The 24,004-nt window shown below is 41.0% G+C and overlaps 2 protein-coding genes across 2 annotated transcripts; both read right to left on the reverse strand.

The window, feature by feature from the left end:
• Positions 1-150: 150 nt before the first annotated feature.
• On the reverse strand, positions 151-3,240 carry LOC130236533 (mucin-17-like). Its single transcript, XM_056467256.1, has 3 exons — positions 3,173-3,240; positions 2,224-2,279; positions 151-2,054 (listed from the first exon to the last, which is right to left on the reverse strand). Exons 1-3 carry the CDS (start codon positions 3,190-3,192, stop codon positions 217-219), a joined length of 1,914 nt encoding a protein of 637 aa, XP_056323231.1. The 5' UTR covers positions 3,193-3,240; the 3' UTR covers positions 151-216.
• An 8,978-nt stretch (positions 3,241-12,218) lies between these two features.
• On the reverse strand, positions 12,219-15,471 carry LOC130236741 (mucin-4-like). The gene is made up of 3 exons (XM_056467498.1): positions 15,452-15,471; positions 14,487-14,542; positions 12,219-14,302 (listed from the first exon to the last, which is right to left on the reverse strand). Exons 1-3 carry the CDS (start codon positions 15,469-15,471, stop codon positions 12,288-12,290), a joined length of 2,091 nt encoding a protein of 696 aa, XP_056323473.1. The 3' UTR covers positions 12,219-12,287.
• Positions 15,472-24,004: the final 8,533 nt, after the last annotated feature.

Consider the following 24,004-nt stretch of genomic DNA (forward strand, 5'->3'; position numbering starts at 1 on the left):
TTGTTTACCATTAAACCTTTAGGTCCAAATCAAGAGTCACTTGCTAAACTACATACAATTTAGTGGATTTCTATGAATAGTCAGTTTGCTACATACTGGCAACAACTAAAACATCCCTCCAAAAATAAAATTCATTCATGCCTAGGAAACTTTACTTCAAAATTTTATTGGAAATCAGTTTAGGAACATTGCTTCATATGGCAGTTTAACGGTTTCCTAACCCTTGACAGAGTAGTAACGTCTTAGGGTAGAAAAGCTGCTTGAAGGATGAGAAAGGTCACCAGTTGAGGTCTGGAGGACAGAGGATGAAGATCCCGTAGAAGACGAATCTTTGGCATTTTGAGCCTGGATTAGTCCACCATATGTGGTGCTTCCTTGCAAAGTGTAAGGAGCAGAGGAACCTGTCTGAGAGTCATAGACTGCAGTAATCTTCTTTAAACTCGGCACAGCTGACTGACTAGTAACAATTTGGGGCAGGGATACAGATACGTATGGGGTTGAAGGTACTGAAACAACCTGGCTTGTTGAATCTTGACCCTGGAGTAGTTCTTGCAAAGTGAAAGGGGCAGAGGATCCTGTCTGGGTGGTATAAACAGAGGTGACCTGCTTTGAACTTGGCACAGCTGACTGACTAGTAACAACTTGGGGCAATGATACAGATATGTATGGGGTTGAAGGTACTGAAACAACCTGGCTTGTTGAATCTTGACCCTGGAGTAGTTCTTGCAAAGTGAAAGGGGCAGAGGATCCTGTCTGGGTGGTATAAAAAGAGGTGACCTGCTTTAAACTTGGCACAGGGGTCAATTGACTAGTAACAACTTGGGGCAATGTTACAGATACATATGGGGTTGAAGGTACTGAAACCACCTGGCTTGTTGAACCTTTACCCTGGAGTAGTCCTTGCAGAGTGAAAGGGGCAGAGGATCCTGTCTGGGTGGTATAGACAGAGGTGACCTGCTTTGAACTTGGCACAGGGGTCAATTGACTAGTAACAACTTGGGGCAATGTTACAGATACATATGGGGTTGAAGATCCCGAAACAACCTGGCTTGTTGAATCTTGACCCTGCAGTAGTTCTTGCAAAGTCAAAGGGGCAGAAGATCCTGTCTGGGTGGTATAAAAAGAGGTGACCTGCTTTAAACTTGGCACAGGGGTCAATTGACTAGTAACAACTTGGGGCAATGTTACAGATACATATGGGGTTGAAGGTACTGAAACCACCTGGCTTGTTGAACCTTTACCCTGGAGTAGTCCTTGCAGAGTGAAAGGGGCAGAGGATCCTGTCGGGGTGGTATAGACAGAGGTGACCTGCTTTGAACTTGGCACAGGGGTCAGCTGACTAGTAACACTTTGGGGCAATGATACAGCTACATATGGGGTTGAAGGTACCGAAACAACCTGGCTTGTTGAATCTTGACCCTGCAGTAGTTCTTGCAAAATGAAAGGAGCAGAGGATCCCGTCGGGGTGCCATAGACAGAGGTAAACTGCTTTGTGCTTGGTCCAGTCATCAACCGACTAGTAACATATTTGGGCAATGATATGGTTGCATATGGGGATGAAGACCCTGGAACAAACTGACTTGTACCTTGAGCCTGGGTAATTACGCCATAGGTGGCACCTTGAGAAACTGAACTAGACAGACTCGGGGAGCTCTGGTCATTAGTGGACTGGCTAGAAACTCCAGTCTTGGAAGGGAAGCTGCCACTTACCCCTTGTGCAAAAACAATTGGTCCAGAACCACTTGTGGTGGATCCAGACAAACCCTGAAGTGACACTAAACCACCAATACCAGATTGATCCACAGGCAGAGAAGCTGAAGAGGGGGTATTTGGAGGTAGAGCTTGGGGTGTCGAGTCAGAACTGCTGGAAACATCACCTTTAACAACCTGAAGTAGATTAAACTTGGGTGTGTTTTTTGGCAAACTAGAGACCACTTCTTCAAGCAAAACCCCTGTCACAGGGGCTTCTGGCACAGAAGACTGGACCGCAATAGGCAAGAAAGCGGTGTCAGATGGCTGACTCCACCATTGGCCAGCATTTCGATAAGTTGAATCTAGAAAAAAAAAAAAAAAAAAAAAAAAAAAAAAGTTAGTTAACATTTTAGTTTGTGAATTAATCACTTTAAGGGTCTTCAAATGTCTTAAATCCACAAACTAAAAAAGTTCCTAAAAGATAAGTGCACTTGTGATAGAACAGAAAACATACAATCATCAACTACTTACATGCATAACCAGGAGCATTCTTCCAAAACAGCAGGAAGACTACTAACAAGGGTAACCTACAAGTAGAAAGAGATAGCATCATTACATTAATCATTTAAGAACTCAATATTTGCAGAACAAAAACTAGTGATGTGACGTCGTGTGCCGAGGCTTCGAAGCATGTATCAAAAAAACAATACATCTCTCAGTGAAGCAGTGTGCCGGAGCTTGATTTGTTTTGCCATAAATCACGTGATCAGTGACGTCCGAAGCTTCATGTTCGCCTATACCCATGTGACTGCTTCGAATTTTGATTCAACGGTTTAAACACCCTCATGGGTTAGTAAAGTGTATAGCAAGAGATTAGGCGTCGATTACATACATTTCTACTGTTTCAAAGCACTGCACCTCTCCCACACACACACCAGTAATTAAACTAAAATACAATAGTTATTTATAGTAAAAAGGTTTTGAATCATACTAAAGTGTATTAGCATATTTTTTACAACTATCTTTAAAGAAAACCACTGCATATCGTAGTATAGTGTTTAACGGAAGCCAGCTGGCGAACGCAGCCCGAAAACTTCACTCACATAGCCTCCTCCTTAGTGCATTCGCCTCCCATGCAGGAATCGAGGGTTCGATCCCCACTTGGAACGAGTGGCTGGGTGAATGACTAATTGGAAGAAGATGTCAGTACGTTTGAATACCTTGGATTTTACTACAGTCATCTGTGGTGTACTGTAATATACCCTATTACTACATGAATGAGTTCATCAGTTGTGAACATGTAACATTGCAACACAGTCCTTTCCCACACTTTAACCAGAAGAGGTCCTCATCGAGCTCTGATTTAAAAAGTTTCGAGTAACAAATGATTTTTCCGATACAATTGAGTCAAGCGCTTCACTGGTTCAGAAAGCGTCATTTCACCATCACTAACACAAACAGTGCAACTGGATAAACTCACCTTTTCCACCCTTGATCCATGGCTTAATTAAACCAAACAACAAAACCTAACACTGACTGCTTATGGTTACAAAGCCCCATAAACGACCCACAAATCCAAGCATGCAAACTGCTGGAGGTAAGTGTATTTTATAGACCTTCAGCCATTCAATGAAATTACCAATTACATTAACACTGTTCAGCTGTGAAAATCACTGACTGTTAAAAGACAATTGAATGTTTTGTGAAGGCTCTGACCCCCTCTGCTGTTTAAACATTGTAAAGCAGCTAATCCCTTTTATTGTATTTTTGTTTACTAGTATTATGAGCGTCATTCACTTGCCCACAACAAAGCGTATGAACCGAGTTGTTACATATTTTTCATATAGTTTTCATTTGTTAATATCGCTTGATATTGCATTCTTGGCACCAAATACATTCTAATAAACAACCATAAATTACATGTTTTTAGAAAAGTGTAAAATAATCTAACAGGACGTGGCAAAAGAAGAAAAACTCTATTGCTCATTTCTTTAAACACTATTTATGGGAGGGTACTAAACATTGCTGCTTGTACCATACTCTTCCGTGACTTTATCTTAGATTTTGGTGCATCAATCTATTAAATTGCTTAATTTGATTTGCACTTCATGTTTTGTTTTATTTTAAATCCATTGCTGGGAAAAGACAAATGTTTAGGCTCAAAGCCTTCCTCAATGTGCAAAGCAATTTATTTCCTCCTTAATTAATCACGCAGCAAAGGAACAGCAACAGTTAATGGAATAAACATTGGTTAACTTCAGTGAATTATATTATTTCATCACAGGTTGTGCCTCACTTAATTTATTGTTTTTTTGTGTCAGCCCAAAAGAAAATTGATAATAAGAGGTTCAGGGCTGTGAGCCCAACTAAAGCAAACACTTTTCTCCATGATGGTGACTTTAGTCTATGTGGTCCACATATGTTTTAAGATAACTGGGCCACATTTGCCATATCTTCTCTGGGCCACTATAGGCTCAAATCCACATTAGCCATAGCTTACTGTGCCGAATATTTGCCAAAACTGGGCCACATATGTTTTAAGATAACTGGGCCCCATTTTCCATATCTTCTCCGGACCACTATAGGCTAACGGATGCATTAGCCAGAGTTTACTGTTAACTGGGCCACATTTGCACCTACACATATGAGCCACTTTAGGTTTAGACCCAGATTACCCCTAAATGACTATGCCACATTTTTGCCAACTGTGGCCCACATTTGTCCTTCATAATTTGGGCTAAATTTACCATTTTCCACATGGGCCACATTAGGCTCACATTCAGATTACATTTTGCCAAAAGTGCCAAATCTTTGCCTTAAATGGCCCATATTTGAATTTGAAACTTTGGCCCCCTTTTGCCATTGTACAGGTGGGCCACTTCAGGCTCACGTTCATTTTGTCTTGGCCGAAGGAATACTACCAGTGCCGCATAACTGCCTAAAGTGGCCCACATTCGTATGCTATCTGGGTATAGCACACTTTACATACATTTCATTCATACATTTTCTTTTTGGCTTAGTCCCTTTATTAATCAGGGGTCGCCACAGCGGAATGAACCGCCAACTTATTCAGCATATGTTTTATGCAGCGGAAGCCGTTCCAGCCACAACCCAACACTGGGAAACACCCATACACTCTTGCATTCACACGTTTACACTATGGCCAATTTAGCTTAATCAATTCACCTATAACGCATGTCTTTGGACTGTGGGGCAAACCGGATCACCCGGAGGAAGTACATAGATTCTTGGCACCAAAATAAATAAATATATTGCCACAATCATACATCACAATTTTTTCATACAAACCATAAAATAACGTGGGAAAAGAATAAACAAAAATAAATTGCTCAGTGTTTGGCTTTCCTCTTGCTATGGTAAACAAATGCTCTTGATTTGATATGGCCACTGCAGTTTCTATTCATTTTTAATGAACATCTGGGTACTTTTCATCATTTATAGAACATTTTCTCTCTTTTAAAGATACAGTGAAAAGATTGTAATACGTACATATCCATACAATACATTAATCCCTAATCGTAGCACTTCTGAAATAAAGAAACAGGTTGTTTTGTAATACACACTAGCAGCCATATCACTTGCTCTGAAGTCTAAACTCTGTCTGGCCTTTACCACACGGTTTGACACACTGAGCCACACACCAAAAAAACATCCTCACAGCAGTGTAGCAACACTAACTGTGTAAAGTAACTAATTACAAATACTCAAACTACTGTAATTGAGTAGTTTCTCTCAGGAATTGTATTTAATAAGTAGTTTTCAAAATGTGTACTTTAACTTTCCCTTGAGTACATTTTTGTGCTGTATCTGTACTTTTACTCCACTACTTTTTTTTCTTGTCTATGAGGTTTAGAAAAATCAGTCCTGTGATTCCTGTCCAATCAAATCACACATAGAAGATAAATCGCATCATAGTGAACAACCTCAAGACATGAGCGATTTATAAATGCAGAAAACTGTTTGGAAGCATTAAAAGTGTCCAAGAAGATGTCCAAAATCTTGATTTTGATTTTTGTGGCGTTTTGCGGAACATTGTAGTCGGCGGAGCAGCCGCATTGTGGAAACGCTACAAGACGCGCAAGCGTGGGAAGCGAGCCGGCGCGCTCGTCAGGCTAAGACAGCGCGGCTTCAGAACGGCGCTGCCCAGCATTCACCTGGCGAATCTCCGCTCTCTTCCTAACAAAATGGACGAACTACTTCTGCTCACATGCAAAAACAAGAACTTTAACAACTCTGCTGTCCTGTGTTTCACGGAAACCTGGCTAAACGAAGCCATTCCGGACAGCGCATTAAACCTACCGGACTTTCAGCTGTACAGAGCAGATCGCGATACGGAGTCAACGGGCAAAACGCGCGGTGGTGGGACATGCTTTTACATCAACAGAAGGTGGTGCATGGATGTAACTGTGTTAAAGAAGATGTGCTGTCCTGATGTGGAAGTGCTTTTCATTAACTGTAAGCCGTTTTATTCACCAAGAGAGTTTTCCTCGTTCATTCTCGTCTGTGTTTACATTCCACCGCAAGCACACGTGAGTACTGCGCTGCAACAGCTGGCTGATCTGATCACAGAGACAGAACAACAACACCCGGACTCTGCTTTTATCATACTTGGGGACTTTAATCAGGCAAAACTCACACATGAGCTGCCTAAATTCAAACAGCACATTACATGCCCCACCAGAGGCAATAAAATTTTGGACCATTGCTACACCACAATAAAGGATGCATATCGCTCCGTCGCCAGAACAGCTCTAGGACTCTCCGATCACTGCCTGGTTCATCTTATACCAACTTACAGGCAAAAACTTAAAACTACTAAGCCAGTATTAAGGACTGTCAAGAGATGGACCAACGACACAGAGCAGGTCTTACAAGCCTGTTTTGAATGCACTGACTGGGATGTTTTTGAAGCTGCAGCCACAGATCTGGACGAGCTCACAGAGACTGTAACATCATACATCAGTTTCTGTGAGGAGTTATGCATCCCTACCAGGACCTACTTGTCATTTAACAATGATAAACCATGGTTCACACCAAAACTCAGACAGCTTCGTCAGGCCAAAGAGGATGCTTACAGGAGTGGTGACAGGATCCTGTACAATCGGGCCAGGAACACATTGACAAAGGAGATTGGTGTGGCTAAGAAAAGCTATGCCAAAAAGCTGCAAAACCAGTTTTCAGCTAACGACCCTGCATCAGTGTGGAGAGGCTTAAAAGATTTCACTAATTACAAGACACCGTCCCCCAGTATCGACAGCAATAAACATATTGCAAACGAGCTGAATATGTTCTACTGTAGGTTTGACACCTATGACCAGACACCTCACACCCGCCCGGACCATCTCCCTACACAGCCATCAACACCACATCAACACAGCCCGGACCATCGCCCTACACGGCCATCAATACCACATCAACACAGCCCGGACCATCTCCCTACACAGCCATCAACACCACATCAACACAGCCCGGACCATCGCCCTACACAGCCATCAACACCTCCAGCCATCTTCCTCTCCCCCCTGCTCTTCAGATCAGTGAGGAAAATGTGCGTCAGATCTTCAGTAAACAGAAGAGAAGGAAAGCACCAGGGCCAGATGGTGTCTCACCAGCCTGTCTGAGAACCTGCGCTGACCAGCTGGCTCCCATTTTCTCCCATATCTTCAATAGATCACTGGAACAGCGCAAAGTTCCATCCTGCTTTAAGCGCTCCACCATCATCCCAATCCCAAAGAAGCCAAAGATCACAGGACTCAATGACTACAGACCTGTGGCCTTAACATCTGTGGCCATGAAGTCATTCGAAAGACTGGTGCTAGCATATCTGAAGGACATCACTGGACCCCTGCTGGACCCCCTGCAGTTCGCCTATAGAGCAAACCGGTCTGTGGATGATGCAGTCAACATGGGACTGCATTATACCCTACAACATCTGGACAAACCAGGGAACTACGCAAGGATTCTGTTTGTGGACTTCAGTTCTGCCTTTAACACCATCGTCCCATCACTGCTTGAGTACAAACTGGCCCAGCTCTCTGTTCCTAGCTCTGTCTGTCAATGGATCACCAGCTTTCTGACAGATAGACAGCAGCTAGTCAGAATGGGCAAAATCACATCCGACAGCCGCACCATCAGCACTGGTGCACCCCAGGGATGTGTTCTTTCTCCACTGCTCTTCTCCCTGTACACCAACGACTGCACTGCAAAAGACCCCTCCATCAAACTCATTAAGTTTGCAGACACTACTGTTATCGGCCTCATCCAGAACGGTGACGAGTCTGCATACAGACAGGAGGTGGAGCGGCTGGCGTTATGGTGCAGATACAACAACCTGGAGCTGAACACGCTCAAAACAGTGGAGATGATAGTGGACTTCAGGAGAAACCCCCCTGCACTCCCCCCACTCACCATCATGAACAGCACTGTGGCTGCAGTAGAGTCATTCAGGTTCCTGGGCACCACCATCTCTCAGGATCTGAAGTGGGACACTCATATAGACTCTATTGTGAAGAAAGCCCAGCAGAGACTGTACTTCCTTCGTCAGCTGAGGAAGTTCAACCTGCCACAGGAGCTGCTCGTACAGTTCTACTCAGCTGTCATCCAATCCATCCTCTGCACTTCAATCACCGTCTGGTTCGGCTCAGCTGCCAAAACTGACCTCCGTAGACTACAGCGAATAGTCCGGACTGCTGAACGAATCACTGGCACTACCCTTCCTACACTTCAAGAACTGTACTCTTCCAGAGTGAGTAAAAGGGCTCGCAAAATCACTCTGGACGCCTCACACCCAGCACACTACCTGTTCGAACTGTTACCGTCTGGTCGGCGCTTCAGAGCACCGAGCACAAAAACAGCCAGACACAGGAAAAGTTTCTTTCCTCAGGCTGTCTACCTTATGAACAGTTAAATATTCCCCTACTGTGCAATAAATATGTGCAATACTTTCTCATACGCACTTGTACACAGCACCTTATATCAATATACAATGCAATACTTTCTACATTCGCACTTGTACACAGCACCTTATAACCTGTATATTTATAACAATCTGTACATACAACTCAACATCCAGGTTTCTTCACTAACCGCATCTGTTTAATGTTCATCATTTTTTATTATTATTATTTTATTTTTTCAGATTATTTTGTGTTGTCACTTGTCACTTTATGTACACTGGAAGCTTCTGTAGCCAAAACAAATTCCTTGTGTGTGTGAAGCACACTTGGCAATAAAACCGATTCTGATTCTGATTCTGAAAAGATTACCAATGTTAGAATCATTTGCTCCTTTTTTTTTTGCACATCACTCTGGTGTTTGTCTGTTTCTGAAAGGATGTCAGAAGCACTTCAATAATCATGCGCACGTTATTATCATCAGCTCAAGAAGTTCGTTATTTCAAATATAGACACGCAGCGAGCACATGTTAGCTCTCTGGAGAAAGTTAAACCGCTCACGTTTTTAGACGGCCTCGTATCACAACAACAGGACACGGCAGATTTTGTTTTTCTTGACTTTGTGGCTGTTCATCAAGACGACAACAAGGTTTGTTTGAGCTTGGCTCAACCATGGCTCGTTATAATATGTATATAGTATTGCGATGTATTGTATCGGCTGTGTATTTAAAAATGGCGCTTCCTTTGTTTTCATTTTCCTGGCTTGTGCACGAGCTAGTAACTCTTCTCTGGAAACCAATAGCGCTCAGCTGCGCGTCTAGCTCCACCTTTTGGTACTCTTTTGCCATGCTAGGTACCCTTCCTAAAGGGTACCCAAAAAGTGGTTTGCTTTTTGGTACCTTTTGACAGTGGAAATGGCCATAAAACATACCCAACCATACTGTAACACTAAGTGGAAATGGGCCATTAGTCTTGTTTTTGTCTTTTGCAGATTAGGCTGGGGCATATAGAGAAATAGGAATCACACCTCAACAATGACTTGAAACTTACAGTCAGGTTAGGTATTTCCTGGATGGGTGGATAAATAGATGTCCTTCCAAGAGGATGGGGTGGAGGTGGGCTTAGATAGATAGAAGTCTTGTCTGTGGCAGGTGTTTCTTTTCAGGTAATTGACGCCAAACATGCAAAAGAAGGAAACTCACAACAGCATCGATGGAGATTTTTCTGAAGAACACTGGAGAACATCTTGTGCATTGGCGGGGCTCAGCAAGCACTTAGAGCTAAGTTAGTCCTGTCTTTGTCTTCTTCAGACTGGAGTGCATCATGTGGAGAAAAATAGGAACCACATACCTCAGCAATGACTGAAAACTGATGGTCAGGAATATCCTTCAAAAACAGATGGATGGGTGCATGGATGGATGTCCTTCCAAGAGGATGGGGTGGAGGTGGGCATAGATTGTAGATAATGGAACCACAAAAGGCAAAAAAGGGAGACTCATAAGAGCATCATTAAAGATTTATTTGAGAATTTCTGGAGAACAGCTTGTGCATTGTTGGAGCTCAGCCAGCAGGTAGGGCTCTGTTGGTGCTGTCTTTGTCTTTTGCAGACTGGAGTAGAGCAGCAGTAGGAGACTCACCAAGGGCGTTGCTAGACCCCATTTACTGGAGCATGTGCTCAGGAATCCTCTTCTTCATCTCATTGGGGAAGTTTCACTAGAGCTGCCAGCCAAAGTCCAATTTCTCGAACACAGTCTGGTTCTCATATGCACCTGTGGCACAAAACATACTTGGCTTAACCTGAAGTCATATGGCACTTCTGTTGTAAATCATAATATTATATTTGTTAATAATGAAAAAAGAAGCAAGATCCTCACAATTTCTTGAACAAGTGATGTTTTATATACATACTGGACAGAATTGAACCGAATTCATTCATTCTTCTATTTAACAGCACAGTATGTCATTTTCACTGCTAGAGGGTGCATATTCACAACAAACAAAGGGCTAGTAGTGCCGTTTGGTGGGCCGTTTACGTGTCGTTTTCAGCCAAAAATGGGAAACTTTTAATGCTTTTTTTGCCTGTTTGTTTACCTGACATCAAAAACATTTTTATGAGCGAAAATGCCTACAAATGTAAGTAGAAGATTTTAAAATGGCTTTGTTGTTGCTCACATGTAAACAACTAAAAAAACAAGTATGTAAATGATGTCATGCACAAAACACAGGTATGTGTTTAGAGAGGTGTAGATTAAAGGCAGGCACAAACAAACACAACGGTGGCAGAGTATGTTATAGATTGTGTTTGCTAACACTTCATCAGCAACAGCAGAGACACATCTTACATCTGGCAAGTTCTACATACAAGTGCTGAGACAAACGTTGTCACTTTCTTACGGTTTACTAACAAGGTGACTACTTAACTGACATACGTAATACAGCATTTTTGGCCATGTTTGCAATAGTATCTGGATGCAGCCTTTATTATGCAAGCTGAAATTGCATCTCTCAGCGATGCAATGTCAGACTCAAAGCACTCAATGGAATTGGTGAAATCATATGAGGGGTAGGGTTAGATGAGCCCATTAAAAAGTATTGCATGCAGCTCAGATTGCATCTGCACAGGGTCTGTATTTAGACCGCTCTCCATGTTTGTATATCAGCAACACCGGCATCACAAATGAATCACCAGTGAGAAACACCATGATTTTTAGTAGTGTTATCCAGAAGAAATGTGATACCAGTGACAGTTTTCATGACAAATTCATATTACAAATTGCCTAATGCAACGTATATAACAACGTTGACAATCATGGTATACTAACTGAAATCGCGTTAACCAATTAAAGCTAGTCACACTTGACCTTCGAAATTGCATCACATGAGTTTGCAAGTCCAATCGAAGATTAAAACAGGACGGTTCTAATTTAAAACACGGACCAATCACTTGTTTTTTTTTTTAATATATGTTTAATTTTTTTGTTTAAAACTGGTTTAATCATACCCCTTCTTGCGTGACTAAAGCTTTACACTTTTTTTTAACATTTATATTATTTTAAAGGAACGGTCTCTCAAATTTACTAGAAAATAAATGGATAAACAATTCAGTGAGAATTAGGTCATGAGTAATCAGGAAATAGGTTTTTGAAACAGAACACACGTGATTCTCTATGGGACAACCTTAATTATGTTCTCTTATATTCAGTATTTGTCATTTACAGCACCTATAGTTATTAATACACTATTTTGAATGGTGCAAAAATTACCGCAATAAAAGCATGCTCTCTGTAAATTGTAGGCACAAGCAGTTTTTGGAATCAAAAGTAGTTAACTATTTGTTTCACCCTTTTGTGTAATTTAATGCAAGTAATTAACACAGAAACCAAATATTTTCCCCAAGTCCAGGACTGAGGTTAAAGGACGGGTGAGGGAGAGGAAAAAAAAAATTCTGTAGTGACAACTGTCACACTTGTTTACCATTAAACCTTTAGGTCCAAATCAAGAGTCACTTGCTAAACTACATACAATTTAGTGGATTTCTTTGAATAGTCAGTTTGCTACATACTGGCAACAACTAAAACATCCCACCAAAAATAAATTCATCCATGCCTAGGAAACTTTACTTCAAAATTTTATTGGAAATCAGTTTAGGAACATTGCATCATATGGCAGTTTAGCGGTTTCCTAACCCTTGACAGAGTAATAACGTCTTAGGGTAGAAAAGCTGCTGGAAGGATGAGAAAGGTCACCAGTTGAGGTCTGGAGGACAGAGGATGAAGATCCCGTAGAAGACGAATCTTTGGCATTTTGAGCCTGGATTAGTCCACCATATGTGGTGCTTCCTTGCAAAGTGTAAGGAGCAGAGGAACCTGTCTGAGAGTCATAGACCGCTGTAATCTTCTTTAAACTCGGCACAGCTGACTGACTAGTAACAACTTGGGGCAGGGATACAGATACGTATGGGGTTGAAGGTACTGAAACAACCTGGCTTGTTGAATCTTGACCCTGGAGTAGTCCTTGCAGAGTGAAGGGAGCAGAAGAACCAGTCTGAGTGCCATAGACAGAGGTAACCTGCTTTGAACTTGGCACAGCTGACTGACTAGTAACAACTTGGGGCAATGATACAGATACGTATGGGGTTGAAGATCCCGAAACAATCTGGCTTGTTGAATCTTGACCCTGCAGTAGTTCTTGCAAAGTGAAAGGGGCAGAGGATCCTGTCTGGGTAGTATAAAAAGAGGTGACCTGCTTTGAACTTGGCACAGGGGTCAATTGACTAGTAACAACTTGGGGCATTGTTACAGATACATATGGGGTTGAAGATCCCGAAACAACCTGGCTTGTTGAATCTTGACCCTGCAGTAGTTCTTGCAAAGTGAAAGGGGCAGAGGATCCTGTCTGGGTGGTATAAAAAGAGGTGACCTGCTTTGAACTTGGCACAGGGGTCAATTGACTAGTAACAACTTGGGGCATTGTTACAGATACATATGGGGTTGAAGATCCCAAAACAACCTGGCTTGTTGAATCTTGACCCTGCAGTAGTTCTTGCAAAGTGAAAGGGGCAGAGGATCCTGTCTGGGTGGTATAGACAGAGGTGACCTGCTTTGAACTTGGCACAGGGGTCAGCTGACTAGTAACACTTTGGGGCATTGTTACAGATACATATGGGGTTGAAGATCCCGAAACAACCTGGCTTGTTGAATCTTGACCCTGCAGTAGTTCTTGCAAAGTGAAAGGGGCAGAGGATCCTGTCTGGGTGGTATAAAAAGAGGTGACCTGCTTTGAACTTGGCACAGGGGTCAATTGACTAGTAACAACTTGGGGCAAAGATACAGATACGTATGGGGTTGAAGGTACTGAAACCACCTGGCTTGTTGAACCTTTACCCTGGAGTAGTCCTTGCAGAGTGAAGGGGGCAGAGGATCCTGTCTGGGTGGTATAGACAGAGGTGACCTGCTTTGAACTTGGCACAGGGGTCAGCTTACTAGTAACAACTTGGGGCATTGTTACAGATACATATGGGGTTGAAGATCCCGAAACAACCTGGCTTGTTGAATCTTGACCCTGCAGTAGTTCTTGCAAAATGAAAGGAGCAGAGGATCCCGTCGGGGTGCCATAGACAGAGGTAAACTGCTTTGTGCTTGGTCCAGTCATCAACCGACTAGTAACATATTTGGGCAATAATATGGTTGCATATGGGGATGAAGACCCTGGAACAAACTGACTTGTACCTTGAGCCTGGGTAATTACGCCATAGGTGGCACCTTGAGAAACTGAACTAGACAGACTCGGGGAGCTCTGGTCATTAGTGGACTGGCTAGAAACTCCAGTCTTGGAAGGGAAGCTGCCACTTACCCCTTGTGCAAAAACAATTGGTCCAGAACCACTTGTGGTGGATCCAGACAAACCCTGAAGTGACACTAAACCACCAATACCAGATTGATCCACAGGCAGAGAAGCTGAAGAGGGGGTATTTGGAGGTAGAGCTTGGGGTGTCGAGTCAGAGCTGCTGGAAACATCACCGTTAACAACCTGAAGTAGATTAAACTTGGGTGTGTTTTTTGGCAAAGTAGAGACCACTTCTTCAAGCAAAACCCCAGTCACAGGGGCTTCTGGCAAAGAAGACTGGACCGCAAGAGGCAAGAAAGCGTTGTCAGATGGCTGACCCCACCATTGGCCAGCATTTCGATAAGTTGAATCTAGAAGAGGAAAGAGAAAAAAAAAAAAAAAAAAAAAAAAAAAAAACGAGAAAGTTAACATTTTAGTTTGTGAATTAATCACTTTAAGGGTCTTCAAATGTCTTAAATCCACAAACTAAAAAAGTTCCTAAAAGATAAGTGCACTTGTGATGGAAGAGAAAACATACAATCATGAACTACTTACATGCATAACCAGGAGCATTCTTCCAAAACAGCAGGAAGACTACCAACAAGGGTAACCTACAAGTAGAAAGAGATAGCATCATAACATTAATCATTTTCAAGAACTCAATATTTGCAGAACAAAAACTAGTGATGTGACGTCGTGTGCCGATACATCTCGCAGTGAAGCAGTGTGCCGGAGCTTGATTTGTTTTGCCATAATCACGTGATCAGTGACGTCCGAAGCTTCACGGTCGCCTATACCCATGTGACTGCTTCGAATTTTGATTCAACGGTTTAAACACCCTCATGGGTTAGTAAAGTGTATAGCAAGAGATTGGGCGTCAATTACATACATTTCTACTGTTTCAAAGCACTGCACCTCTCCCACACACACACCAGTAATTAAACTAAAATACAATAGTTATTTATAGTAAAAAGGTTTTGAACCATACTAAAGTGTATTAGCATATTTTTTACAACTATCTTTAAAGAAAACCACTGCATATCGTAGTATAGTGTTTAGCGGAAGCCAGCTGGCGAACGCAGCCCGAAAACTTCACTCACATAGCCTCCTCAGTGCATTCGCCTCTCATGCAGGAATCGAGGGTTCGATCCCCACTTAGAACAAGTGGCTGGGTGAATGTAATTGGAAGATGTCAGTACGTTTGAATACCTTGGATTTTACTACAGTCATCTGTGGTGTACTGTAATATGCCTTATGAGTAAAAACTACAGTAATTAAGTTATTTATTTATATTACCTGTTGTTGTATTACTACATGAATGAGTTCGTCAGTTGTGAACATTTGACATTGCAACCCAGTCCTTTCCCACACTTTAACCAGAAGAGGTCCTCATCGAGCTCTGATTTTGAAAGCTTCGAGAAACGAATGTTTTTCCGATACAATTGAGTCAAGTGCTTCACTGGTTCAGAAAGCTTCATTTCACCATCACTAACACAAACAGTGCAACTGGATAAACTCACCTTTTCCATCCTTGATCCATGGCTTAATTAAACCAAACAACAAAACCTAACACTGACTGCTTATGGTTACAAAGCCCCATAAACGACCCACAAATCCATGCATGCAAACTGCTAGAGGTAAGTGTATTTTATAGACCTTCAGCCATTCAATGAAATTACCAATTACATTAACACTGTTCAGCTGTGAAAATCACTGGCTGTTAAAAGACAATTGAATGTTTTGTGAAGGCTCTGACCCCCTCTGCTGTTTAAACATTGTAAAGCAGCTAATCCCAGCATTTCACTGTTTATTGTGTACAATTAATGAGTTAATAAGTAAATTAAATATATATATATATATATATATATATATATATATATATATATATATATATATATATACATACAGTATATTTTATTGTCTAATGTATCGATTTAGCTAAATTGTACATTTTATTGTATTTTTGTTTAGTAGTATTATGAGCGTCATTCACTTGCCCACAACAAAGCGTATGAACCGAGTTGTTACATATTTTTCATATAGTTTTCATTTGTTAAATATCGCTTGATATTGCATTCTTGGCACCAAATACATTCTAATGAACAACCATAAATTACATGTTTTTAGAAAAGTGTAAAATAATCTAACAGTATGTGACAAAAGAAGAAAAACTCTATTGCTCATTACTTTAGACACTATTTATGGGAGGGTACTAAACATTGCTGTTTGTACCATACTCTTCCGTGACTTTATCTTAGATTTTGGTGCATCAATCTATTAAATTGCTTAATATGATTTGCACTTCATGTTTTGTTTTATTTTAAATTCATTGCTGGGAAAAGACAAATGTTTAGGCTCAAAGCCTTCCTCAATGTGCAAAGCAATTTATTTCCTCCTTAACTAATCACACAGCAAAGGAACAGCAACAGTTAATGGAATAAACATTGGTTAACTTCAGTGAATTATATTATTTCATCACAGGTTGTGCCTCACTTAATTTATTGTTTTTTGTGTCAGCCCAAAAGAAAATTGATAATAAGAGGTTCAGGGCTGTGAGCCCAACTAAAGCAAACACTTTTCTCCATGATGGTGACTTTAGTCTATGTGGTCCACATATGTTTTAAGATAACTGGGCCACATTTGCCATATCTTCTCTGGGCCACTATAGGCTCAAATCCACATTAGCCATAGCTTACTGTGCCGAATATTTGCCAAAAGTGGCCCACATATGTTTTATGATAACTGGGCCCCATTTTCTATATCTTCTCCGGGCCACTATAGGCTAACGGATGCATTAGCCAGAGTTTACTGTGCCGAATATTTGGCAAAAGTGGCCCACATATGTCTTAAGATAACTGGGCCACATTTGCACCTACACATATGAGCCACTTTAGGTTTAGACCCAGATTACGCTTAAATGACTATGCCACATTTTTGCCAACTGTGGCCCACATTTGTCCTCCATACTTTGGGCTAAATTGACCATTTTCCACATGGGCCACATTAGGCTCACATTCAGATTACATTTTGCCAAAAGTGCCAAATCTTTGCCTTAAATGGCCCATATTTGAATTTGAATCTTTAGTCCCCTTTTGCCATTGTACAGGTGGGCCACTTCAGGCTCACGTTCATTTTGTCTTGGCCGAAGGAATATCACCAGTGCCGCATAACTGCCTAAAGTGGCCCACATTCGTATGCTATCTGGGTATAGCACACTTTACATACATTTCATTCATACATTTTCTTTTTGGCTTAGTTCCTTTATTAATCAGGGGTCTCCACAGTGGAATGAACCGCCAACTTATTCAGCATATGTTTTATGCAGCGGAAGCCGTTCCAGCCACAACCCAACACTGGGAAACACCCATACACTCTTGCATTCACACGTTTACACTATGGCCAATTTAGCTTAATCAATTCACCTATACTGCATGTCTTTGGACTGTGGGACAAACCGGATCACCCGGAGGAAGTACATAGATTCTTGGCACCAAAATAAATAACAAATATAATGCCACAACCATACATGACAATTTTTTCATACAAACCATTAAATAACGTGAGAAAAGAATAAACAAAAATAAATTGCTCAGTGTTTGGCTTTCCTCTTGCTATGGTAAACAAATGCTCTTGATTTGATATGGCCACTGCAGTTTCTATTCATTTTTAATGAACATCTGGGTACTTTTCATCATTTATAGAACATTTTCTCTCTTTTAAAGATACAGTGAAAAGATTGTAATACATACAAATCCATACAATACATTAATCCCTAATCGTAGCACTTCTGAAATAAAGAAACAGGTTGTTTTGTAATACACACTAGCAGCCATATCACTTGCTCTGAAGTCTAAACTCTGTCTGGCCTTTACCACACGGTTTGACACACTGAGCCACACACCAAAAAAACATCCTCACAGCAGTGTAGCGACACTAACTGTGTAAAGTAACTAATTACAAATACTCAAACTACTGTAATTGAGTAGTTTCTCTCAGGAATTGTATTTAATAAGTAGTTTTCAAAATGTGTACTTTAACTTTCCCTTGAGTACATTTTTGTGCTGTATCTGTACTTTTACTCCACTACTTTTTTTTCTTGTCTATGAGGTTTAGAAAAATCAGTCCTGTGATTCCTGTCCAATCAAATCACACATAGAAGATAAATCGCATCATAGTGAACAACCTCAAGACATGAGCGATTTACAAATGCAGAAAACTGTTTGGAAGCATTAAAAGTGTCCAAGAAGATGTCCAAAATCTTTACACGCATTGCCCCAGAGACGGTTTAGATACATGTCATTGATGAGATGACGACAGATGTTTATTGTATGATGACCGAAATGTTGCATTTTGTTTGGAAATGAAAATCAGTTTGATGTCAGAAGTCAACATCAGGATGATGTCAATGTCCAACGTCCAACCTAAAATCAACCACATATCAATGTCTAATGATGTTAGAGCTTGATGTTGTGTGGACGTTACCAATATGAATTCTATTAGATGTTGGATTTTGGCTGCCATACCTGACGAATAAATGTCAGTATTTGACATCAATATGACATTAGTTTAAGATGTTGGCTCGATGTTGGACTTTGGTCACTTTGCAATAGACGTGTGAACATACTGGTCTCACGGTTTGGTTCGGTTCGGTTACGATCATCATGCCATCGATTCGGTTCAATTTGATATTTCAGTGCATCACGGTGCATTGACGATGCTTTATATACACAGTGTTTTATTTTGGGGGATGGCTATAACAAGCTGTCTGTATAAACACACACACACACACACACACACACACACACACACATAGACACACCGCACCATACTGTCTCTCATTCACACACATACACAAACATAGACAGCACCAAACAAACACACACACGCGCACTCACACGCCACGCGCTTGCTTGTTTGCTAGCTCGGGGGCGATATTGTGAGACCGCCCAGTTACCGACCGGTTCCGCGCTTTATTCGGAAATTTATTCCCGCGCCGCATGAAATCTGGTCGGGTCCCGCGACAATGCACAGGTACAGCTGCAGGAATGCATACAGCCGAGAGGAAAAGAGAGGGGAGGAAAAGTCACGCCAGCAGGTAAAATGGGCCACAGTGAGAGAGAGAGAGAGGGAGAGAGAGAGAGAGAGAGAGAGAGAGAGAGAGAGAGAGAAATTAAGTACTTATATTCCTTCAATCACAGAGAAATAGGGGCTTCTGCTGTAAGTGCCAGTGAAAGACTTTCCAGAAAACACACACACAGTGAAATTTTTAAGTAGTTGGCGCCTGTAGTGTTGTATATACCCGCGCTCACCTCCCTCGCGACAGAGCGCATATGAGATAAATCACATCAGTGCATAATAACCGGTTATGACTATTACTGAACCGATACCGAATTGTCCACGTCTGCATCGTGGTGCACCGAAGAAACAATTAATTTTCACACCCCTACTTTCCAACACAACCTAAGGTCAACCAAATATCAACATCATTTGACGTCCCTATTGGTGATCAAAATAACGTTGTCCTTAGATGCTGGCAAGACATTGAATTTTGGTCACCTGAAGTCATGACCTAAATCTAACCTAATATTAACATCTTATGGCATTTTGTACAGTGTGGATAAGCTAAAATTGTCCATAGTGTATGTGTGTGAATGAGTGTGTATGGGTGTTTCCCAGGGATGGGGTGCAGCTGGAAGGGCAGCTGCGTAAAGCATATGCTGGATAAGTTAGTGGTTCATTCCGCTGTGGCGACCCCTAATTAAAAAAAGGGACTAAGCCGAAAAGAAAATTAATGAATGAATGGAGTTGTGTGCCTGCTGGGCAATAACTAAATGCACTACACAATGTTGCGTTTATGCACATCCACAAATTAGATGTAAATGAATAAGCTTTTTACAGCATAATACTTACTACTCACTACTCTTGAGTACTTTTGAAAGGTCTACTTTTTACTCCTACTTTCAGTAATATTTACAACAGATACTTTTACTCTACTTGCTCTACATTTTTAAGCAAGTAATGGTACTTTTAATTAAGTATGATTTCTCAGTACTCTTTACACCAGTGGTCACTATTTAGCAACACTTACATAATAACCAAATATTCAAAGAAGCAATGAAAAACAACTTTGTAGTTTACCAACACCACTGAGTGTTCTTGATTTCAGAGACTGAGAAACATCTAGAAGTGTAGATGACAGATTCACGGCTGATTGAGGTGCAAAGTGAATGGTCAAGCAAGTAAGACTAATGTTTGGAGTTTAATTTTTACAGAGTGAGTAAGGGATGCCCAAACACGTCCTCCAGGGCTGATGTTCTGCATAGTTTAGCTCCAAATTACTTCAACACCTGTCTGGAAGTTTCTAATATACCTGGATTAGCTGGTTAAGGCGAGTCTAACTGAAGTTGGAACTAAACTCTACAGGACACCGGCCCTCCAGGACCAAGTTTGGGCACCCCTGGAGTTTGTGATGGTTGAGTATCTCCTTTAGATGGACAGTACTGATTAAGCAGGTAGAGTGCTTTTGATTTTGTCTTTGTCTTACTGAGTGGAGTGGAAAAACTAGGGAATCACACCTCAGCAATGATAAGAAATTGATGGTCATGTATTACCTATCGATGGCAGATGTCCTTCCAGGAGGAAGGGGGTGGTGGTGGCCATAGATAGTTAGACAGATGTTTTGTCTAACAGAGTAGAGCTCTGTTATGGCTCATTTCCACCGAACAGTACAGTACGGTATAGATCGGCACGGGCCACCTTTATCAGGCTTGCGTTTCCACTGCCAAAAGATTACCAATGTTAGAATCATTTGCTCCTTTTTTTTTTGCACATCACTCTGGTGTTTGTCTGTTTCTGAAAGGATGTCAGAAGCACTTCAATAATCATGCGCACGTTATTATCATCAGCTCAAGAAGTTCGTTATTTCAAATATAGACACGCAGCGAGCACATGTTAGCTCTCTGGAGAAAGTTAAACCGCTCACGTTTTTAGACGGCCTCGTATCACAACAACAGGACACGGCAGATTTTGTTTTTCTTGACTTTGTGGCTGTTCATCAAGACGACAACAAGGTTTGTTTGAGCTTGGCTCAACCATGGCTCGTTATAATATGTATATAGTATTGCGATGTATTGTATCGGCTGTGTATTTAAAAATGGCGCTTCCTTTGTTTTCATTTTCCTGGCTTGTGCACGAGCTAGTAACTCTTCTCTGGAAACCAATAGCGCTCAGCTGCGCGTCTAGCTCCACCTTTTGGTACTCTTTTGCCATGCTAGGTACCCTTCCTAAAGGGTACCCAAAAAGTGGTTTGCTTTTTGGTACCTTTTGACAGTGGAAATGGCCATAAAACATACCCAACCATACTGTAACACTAAGTGGAAATGGGCCATTAGTCTTGTTTTTGTCTTTTGCAGATTAGGCTGGGGCATATAGAGAAATAGGAATCACACCTCAACAATGACTTGAAACTTACAGTCAGGTTAGGTATTTCCTGGATGGGTGGATAAATAGATGTCCTTCCAAGAGGATGGGGTGGAGGTGGGCTTAGATAGATAGAAGTCTTGTCTGTGGCAGGTGTTTCTTTTCAGGTAATTGACGCCAAACATGCAAAAGAAGGAAACTCACAACAGCATCGATGGAGATTTTTCTGAAGAACACTGGAGAACATCTTGTGCATTGGCGGGGCTCAGCAAGCACTTAGAGCTAAGTTAGTCCTGTCTTTGTCTTCTTCTGACTGGAGTGCATCATGTGGAGAAAAATAGGAACCACATACCTCAGCAATGACTGAAAACTGATGGTCAGGAATATCCTTCAAAAACAGATGGATGGGTGCATGGATGGATGTCCTTCCAAGAGGAAGGGGTGGAGGTGGGCATAGATTGTAGATAATGGAACCACAAAAGGCAAAAAGGGAGACTCATAAGAGCATCATTAAAGATTTATTTGAGAATTTCTGGAGAACAGCTTGTGCATTGTTGGAGCTCAGCCAGCAGGTAGGGCTCTGTTGGTGCTGTCTTTGTCTTTTGCAGACTGGAGTAGAGCAGCAGTAGGAGACTCACCAAGGGCGTTGCTAGACCCCATTTACTGGAGCATGTGCTCAGGAATCCTCTTCTTCATCTCATTGGGGAAGTTTCACTAGAGCTGCCAGCCAAAGTCTAATTTCTCAAACACAGTCTGGTTCTCATATGCACCTGTGGCACAAAACATACTTGGCTTAACCTGAAGTCATATGGCACTTCTGTTGTAAATCATAATATTATATTTGTTAATAATGAAAAAAGAAGCAAGATCCTCACAATTTCTTGAACAAGTGATGTTTTATATACATACTGGACAGAATTGAACCGAATTCATTCATTCTTCTATTTAACAGCACAGTATGTCATTTTCACTGCTAGAGGGTGCATATTCACAACAAACAAAGGGCTAGTAGTGCCGTTTGGTGGGCCTTTTACGTGTCGTTTTCAGCCAAAAATGGGAAACTTTTAATGCTTTTTTTGCCTGTTTGTTTACCTGACATCAAAAACATTTTTATGAGCGAAAATGCCTACAAATGTAAGTAGAAGATTTTAAAATGGCTTTGTTGTTGCTCACATGTACTGTAAACAACTAAAAAACAAGTATGTAAATGATGTCATGCACAAAACACAGGTATGTGTTTAGAGAGGTGTAGATTAAAGGCAGGCACAAACAAACACAACGGTGGCAGAGTATGTTATAGATTGTGTTTGCTAACACTTCATCAGCAACAGCAGAGACACATCTTACATCTGGCAAGTTCTACATACAAGTGCTGAGACAAACGTTGTCACTTTCTTACGGTTTACTAACAAGGTGACTACTTAACTGACATACGTAATACAGCATTTTTGGCCATGTTTGCAATAGTATCTGGATGCAGCCTTTATTATGCAAGCTAAAATTGCATCTCTCAGCGATGCAATGTCAGACTCAAAGCACTCAATGGAATTGGTGAAATCATATGAGGGGTAGGGTTAGATGAGCCCATTAAAAAGTATTGCATGCAGCTCAGATTGCATCTGCACAGGGTCTGTATTTAGACCGCTCTCCATGTTTGTATATCAGCAACACCGGCATCACAAATGAATCACCAGTGAGAAACACCATGATTTTTAGTAGTGTTATCCAGAAGAAATGTGATACCAGTGACAATTTTCATGACAAATTCATATTACAAATTGCCTAATGCAACGTATATAACAACGTTGACAATCATGGTATACTAACTGAAATCGCGTTAACCAATTAAAGCTAGTCACACTTGACCTTCGAAATTGCATCACATGAGTTTGCAAGTCCAATCGAAGATTAAAACAGGACGGTTCTAATTTAAAACACGGACCAATCACTTGTTTTTTTTTTTTAATATATGTTTAATTTTTTTGTTTAAAACTGGTTTAATCATACCCCTTCTTGCGTGACTAAAGCTTTACACTTTTTTTTAACATTTATATTATTTTAAAGGAACTGTCTCTCAAATTTACTAGAAAATAAATGGATAAACAATTCAGTGAGAATTAGGTCATGAGTAATCAGGAAATAGGTTCAGTGATTAAGTTTTAAAAATAGCAGGTTTTTGAAACAGAACACACGTGATTCTCTATGGGACAACCTTAATTATGTTCTCTTATATTCAGTATTTGTTATTTACAGCACCTATAGTTATTAATACACTATTTTGAATGGTGCAAAAATTACCGCAATAAAAGCATGCTCTCTGTAAATTGTAGGCACAAGCAGTTTTTGGAATCAAAAGTAGTTAACTACTTGTTTCACCCTTTTGTGTAATTTAATGCAAGTAATTAACACAGAAACCAAATATTTTCCCCAAGTCCAGGACTGAGGTTAAAGGACGGGTGAGAGGGAGGAGAGGAAAAAAAAAAAATTCTGTAGTGACAACTGTCACACTTGTTTACCATTAAACCTTTAGGTCCAAATCAAGAGTCACTTGCTAAACTACATACAATTTAGTGGATTTCTTTGAATAGTCAGTTTGCTACATACTGGCAACTACTAAAACATCCCACCAAAAATAAATTCATCCATGCCTAGGA

The sequence above is a fragment of the Danio aesculapii genome, chromosome 10, assembly GCF_903798145.1.
Source record: "Danio aesculapii chromosome 10, fDanAes4.1, whole genome shotgun sequence".
Taxonomy (NCBI): domain Eukaryota; kingdom Metazoa; phylum Chordata; class Actinopteri; order Cypriniformes; family Danionidae; genus Danio; species Danio aesculapii.

Bases quoted from the DNA above. Each gene is read 5' to 3' on its own strand.
- LOC130236533 (XM_056467256.1), bottom strand. From the start codon at position 3,192: ATGGATCAAGGGTGGAAAAG. The intron at 2,280-3,172 runs GTGAGTTTATCC...TTCTACTTGTAG, and splicing joins ATGGATCAAGGGTGGAAAAG to GTTACCCTTGTTAGTAGTCT. The intron at 2,055-2,223 runs GTAAGTAGTTGA...TTTTTTTTCTAG, and splicing joins GAATGCTCCTGGTTATGCAT to ATTCAACTTATCGAAATGCT.
- LOC130236741 (XM_056467498.1), bottom strand. From the start codon at position 15,471: ATGGATCAAGGATGGAAAAG. The intron at 14,543-15,451 runs GTGAGTTTATCC...TTCTACTTGTAG, and splicing joins ATGGATCAAGGATGGAAAAG to GTTACCCTTGTTGGTAGTCT. The intron at 14,303-14,486 runs GTAAGTAGTTCA...TTCCTCTTCTAG, and splicing joins GAATGCTCCTGGTTATGCAT to ATTCAACTTATCGAAATGCT.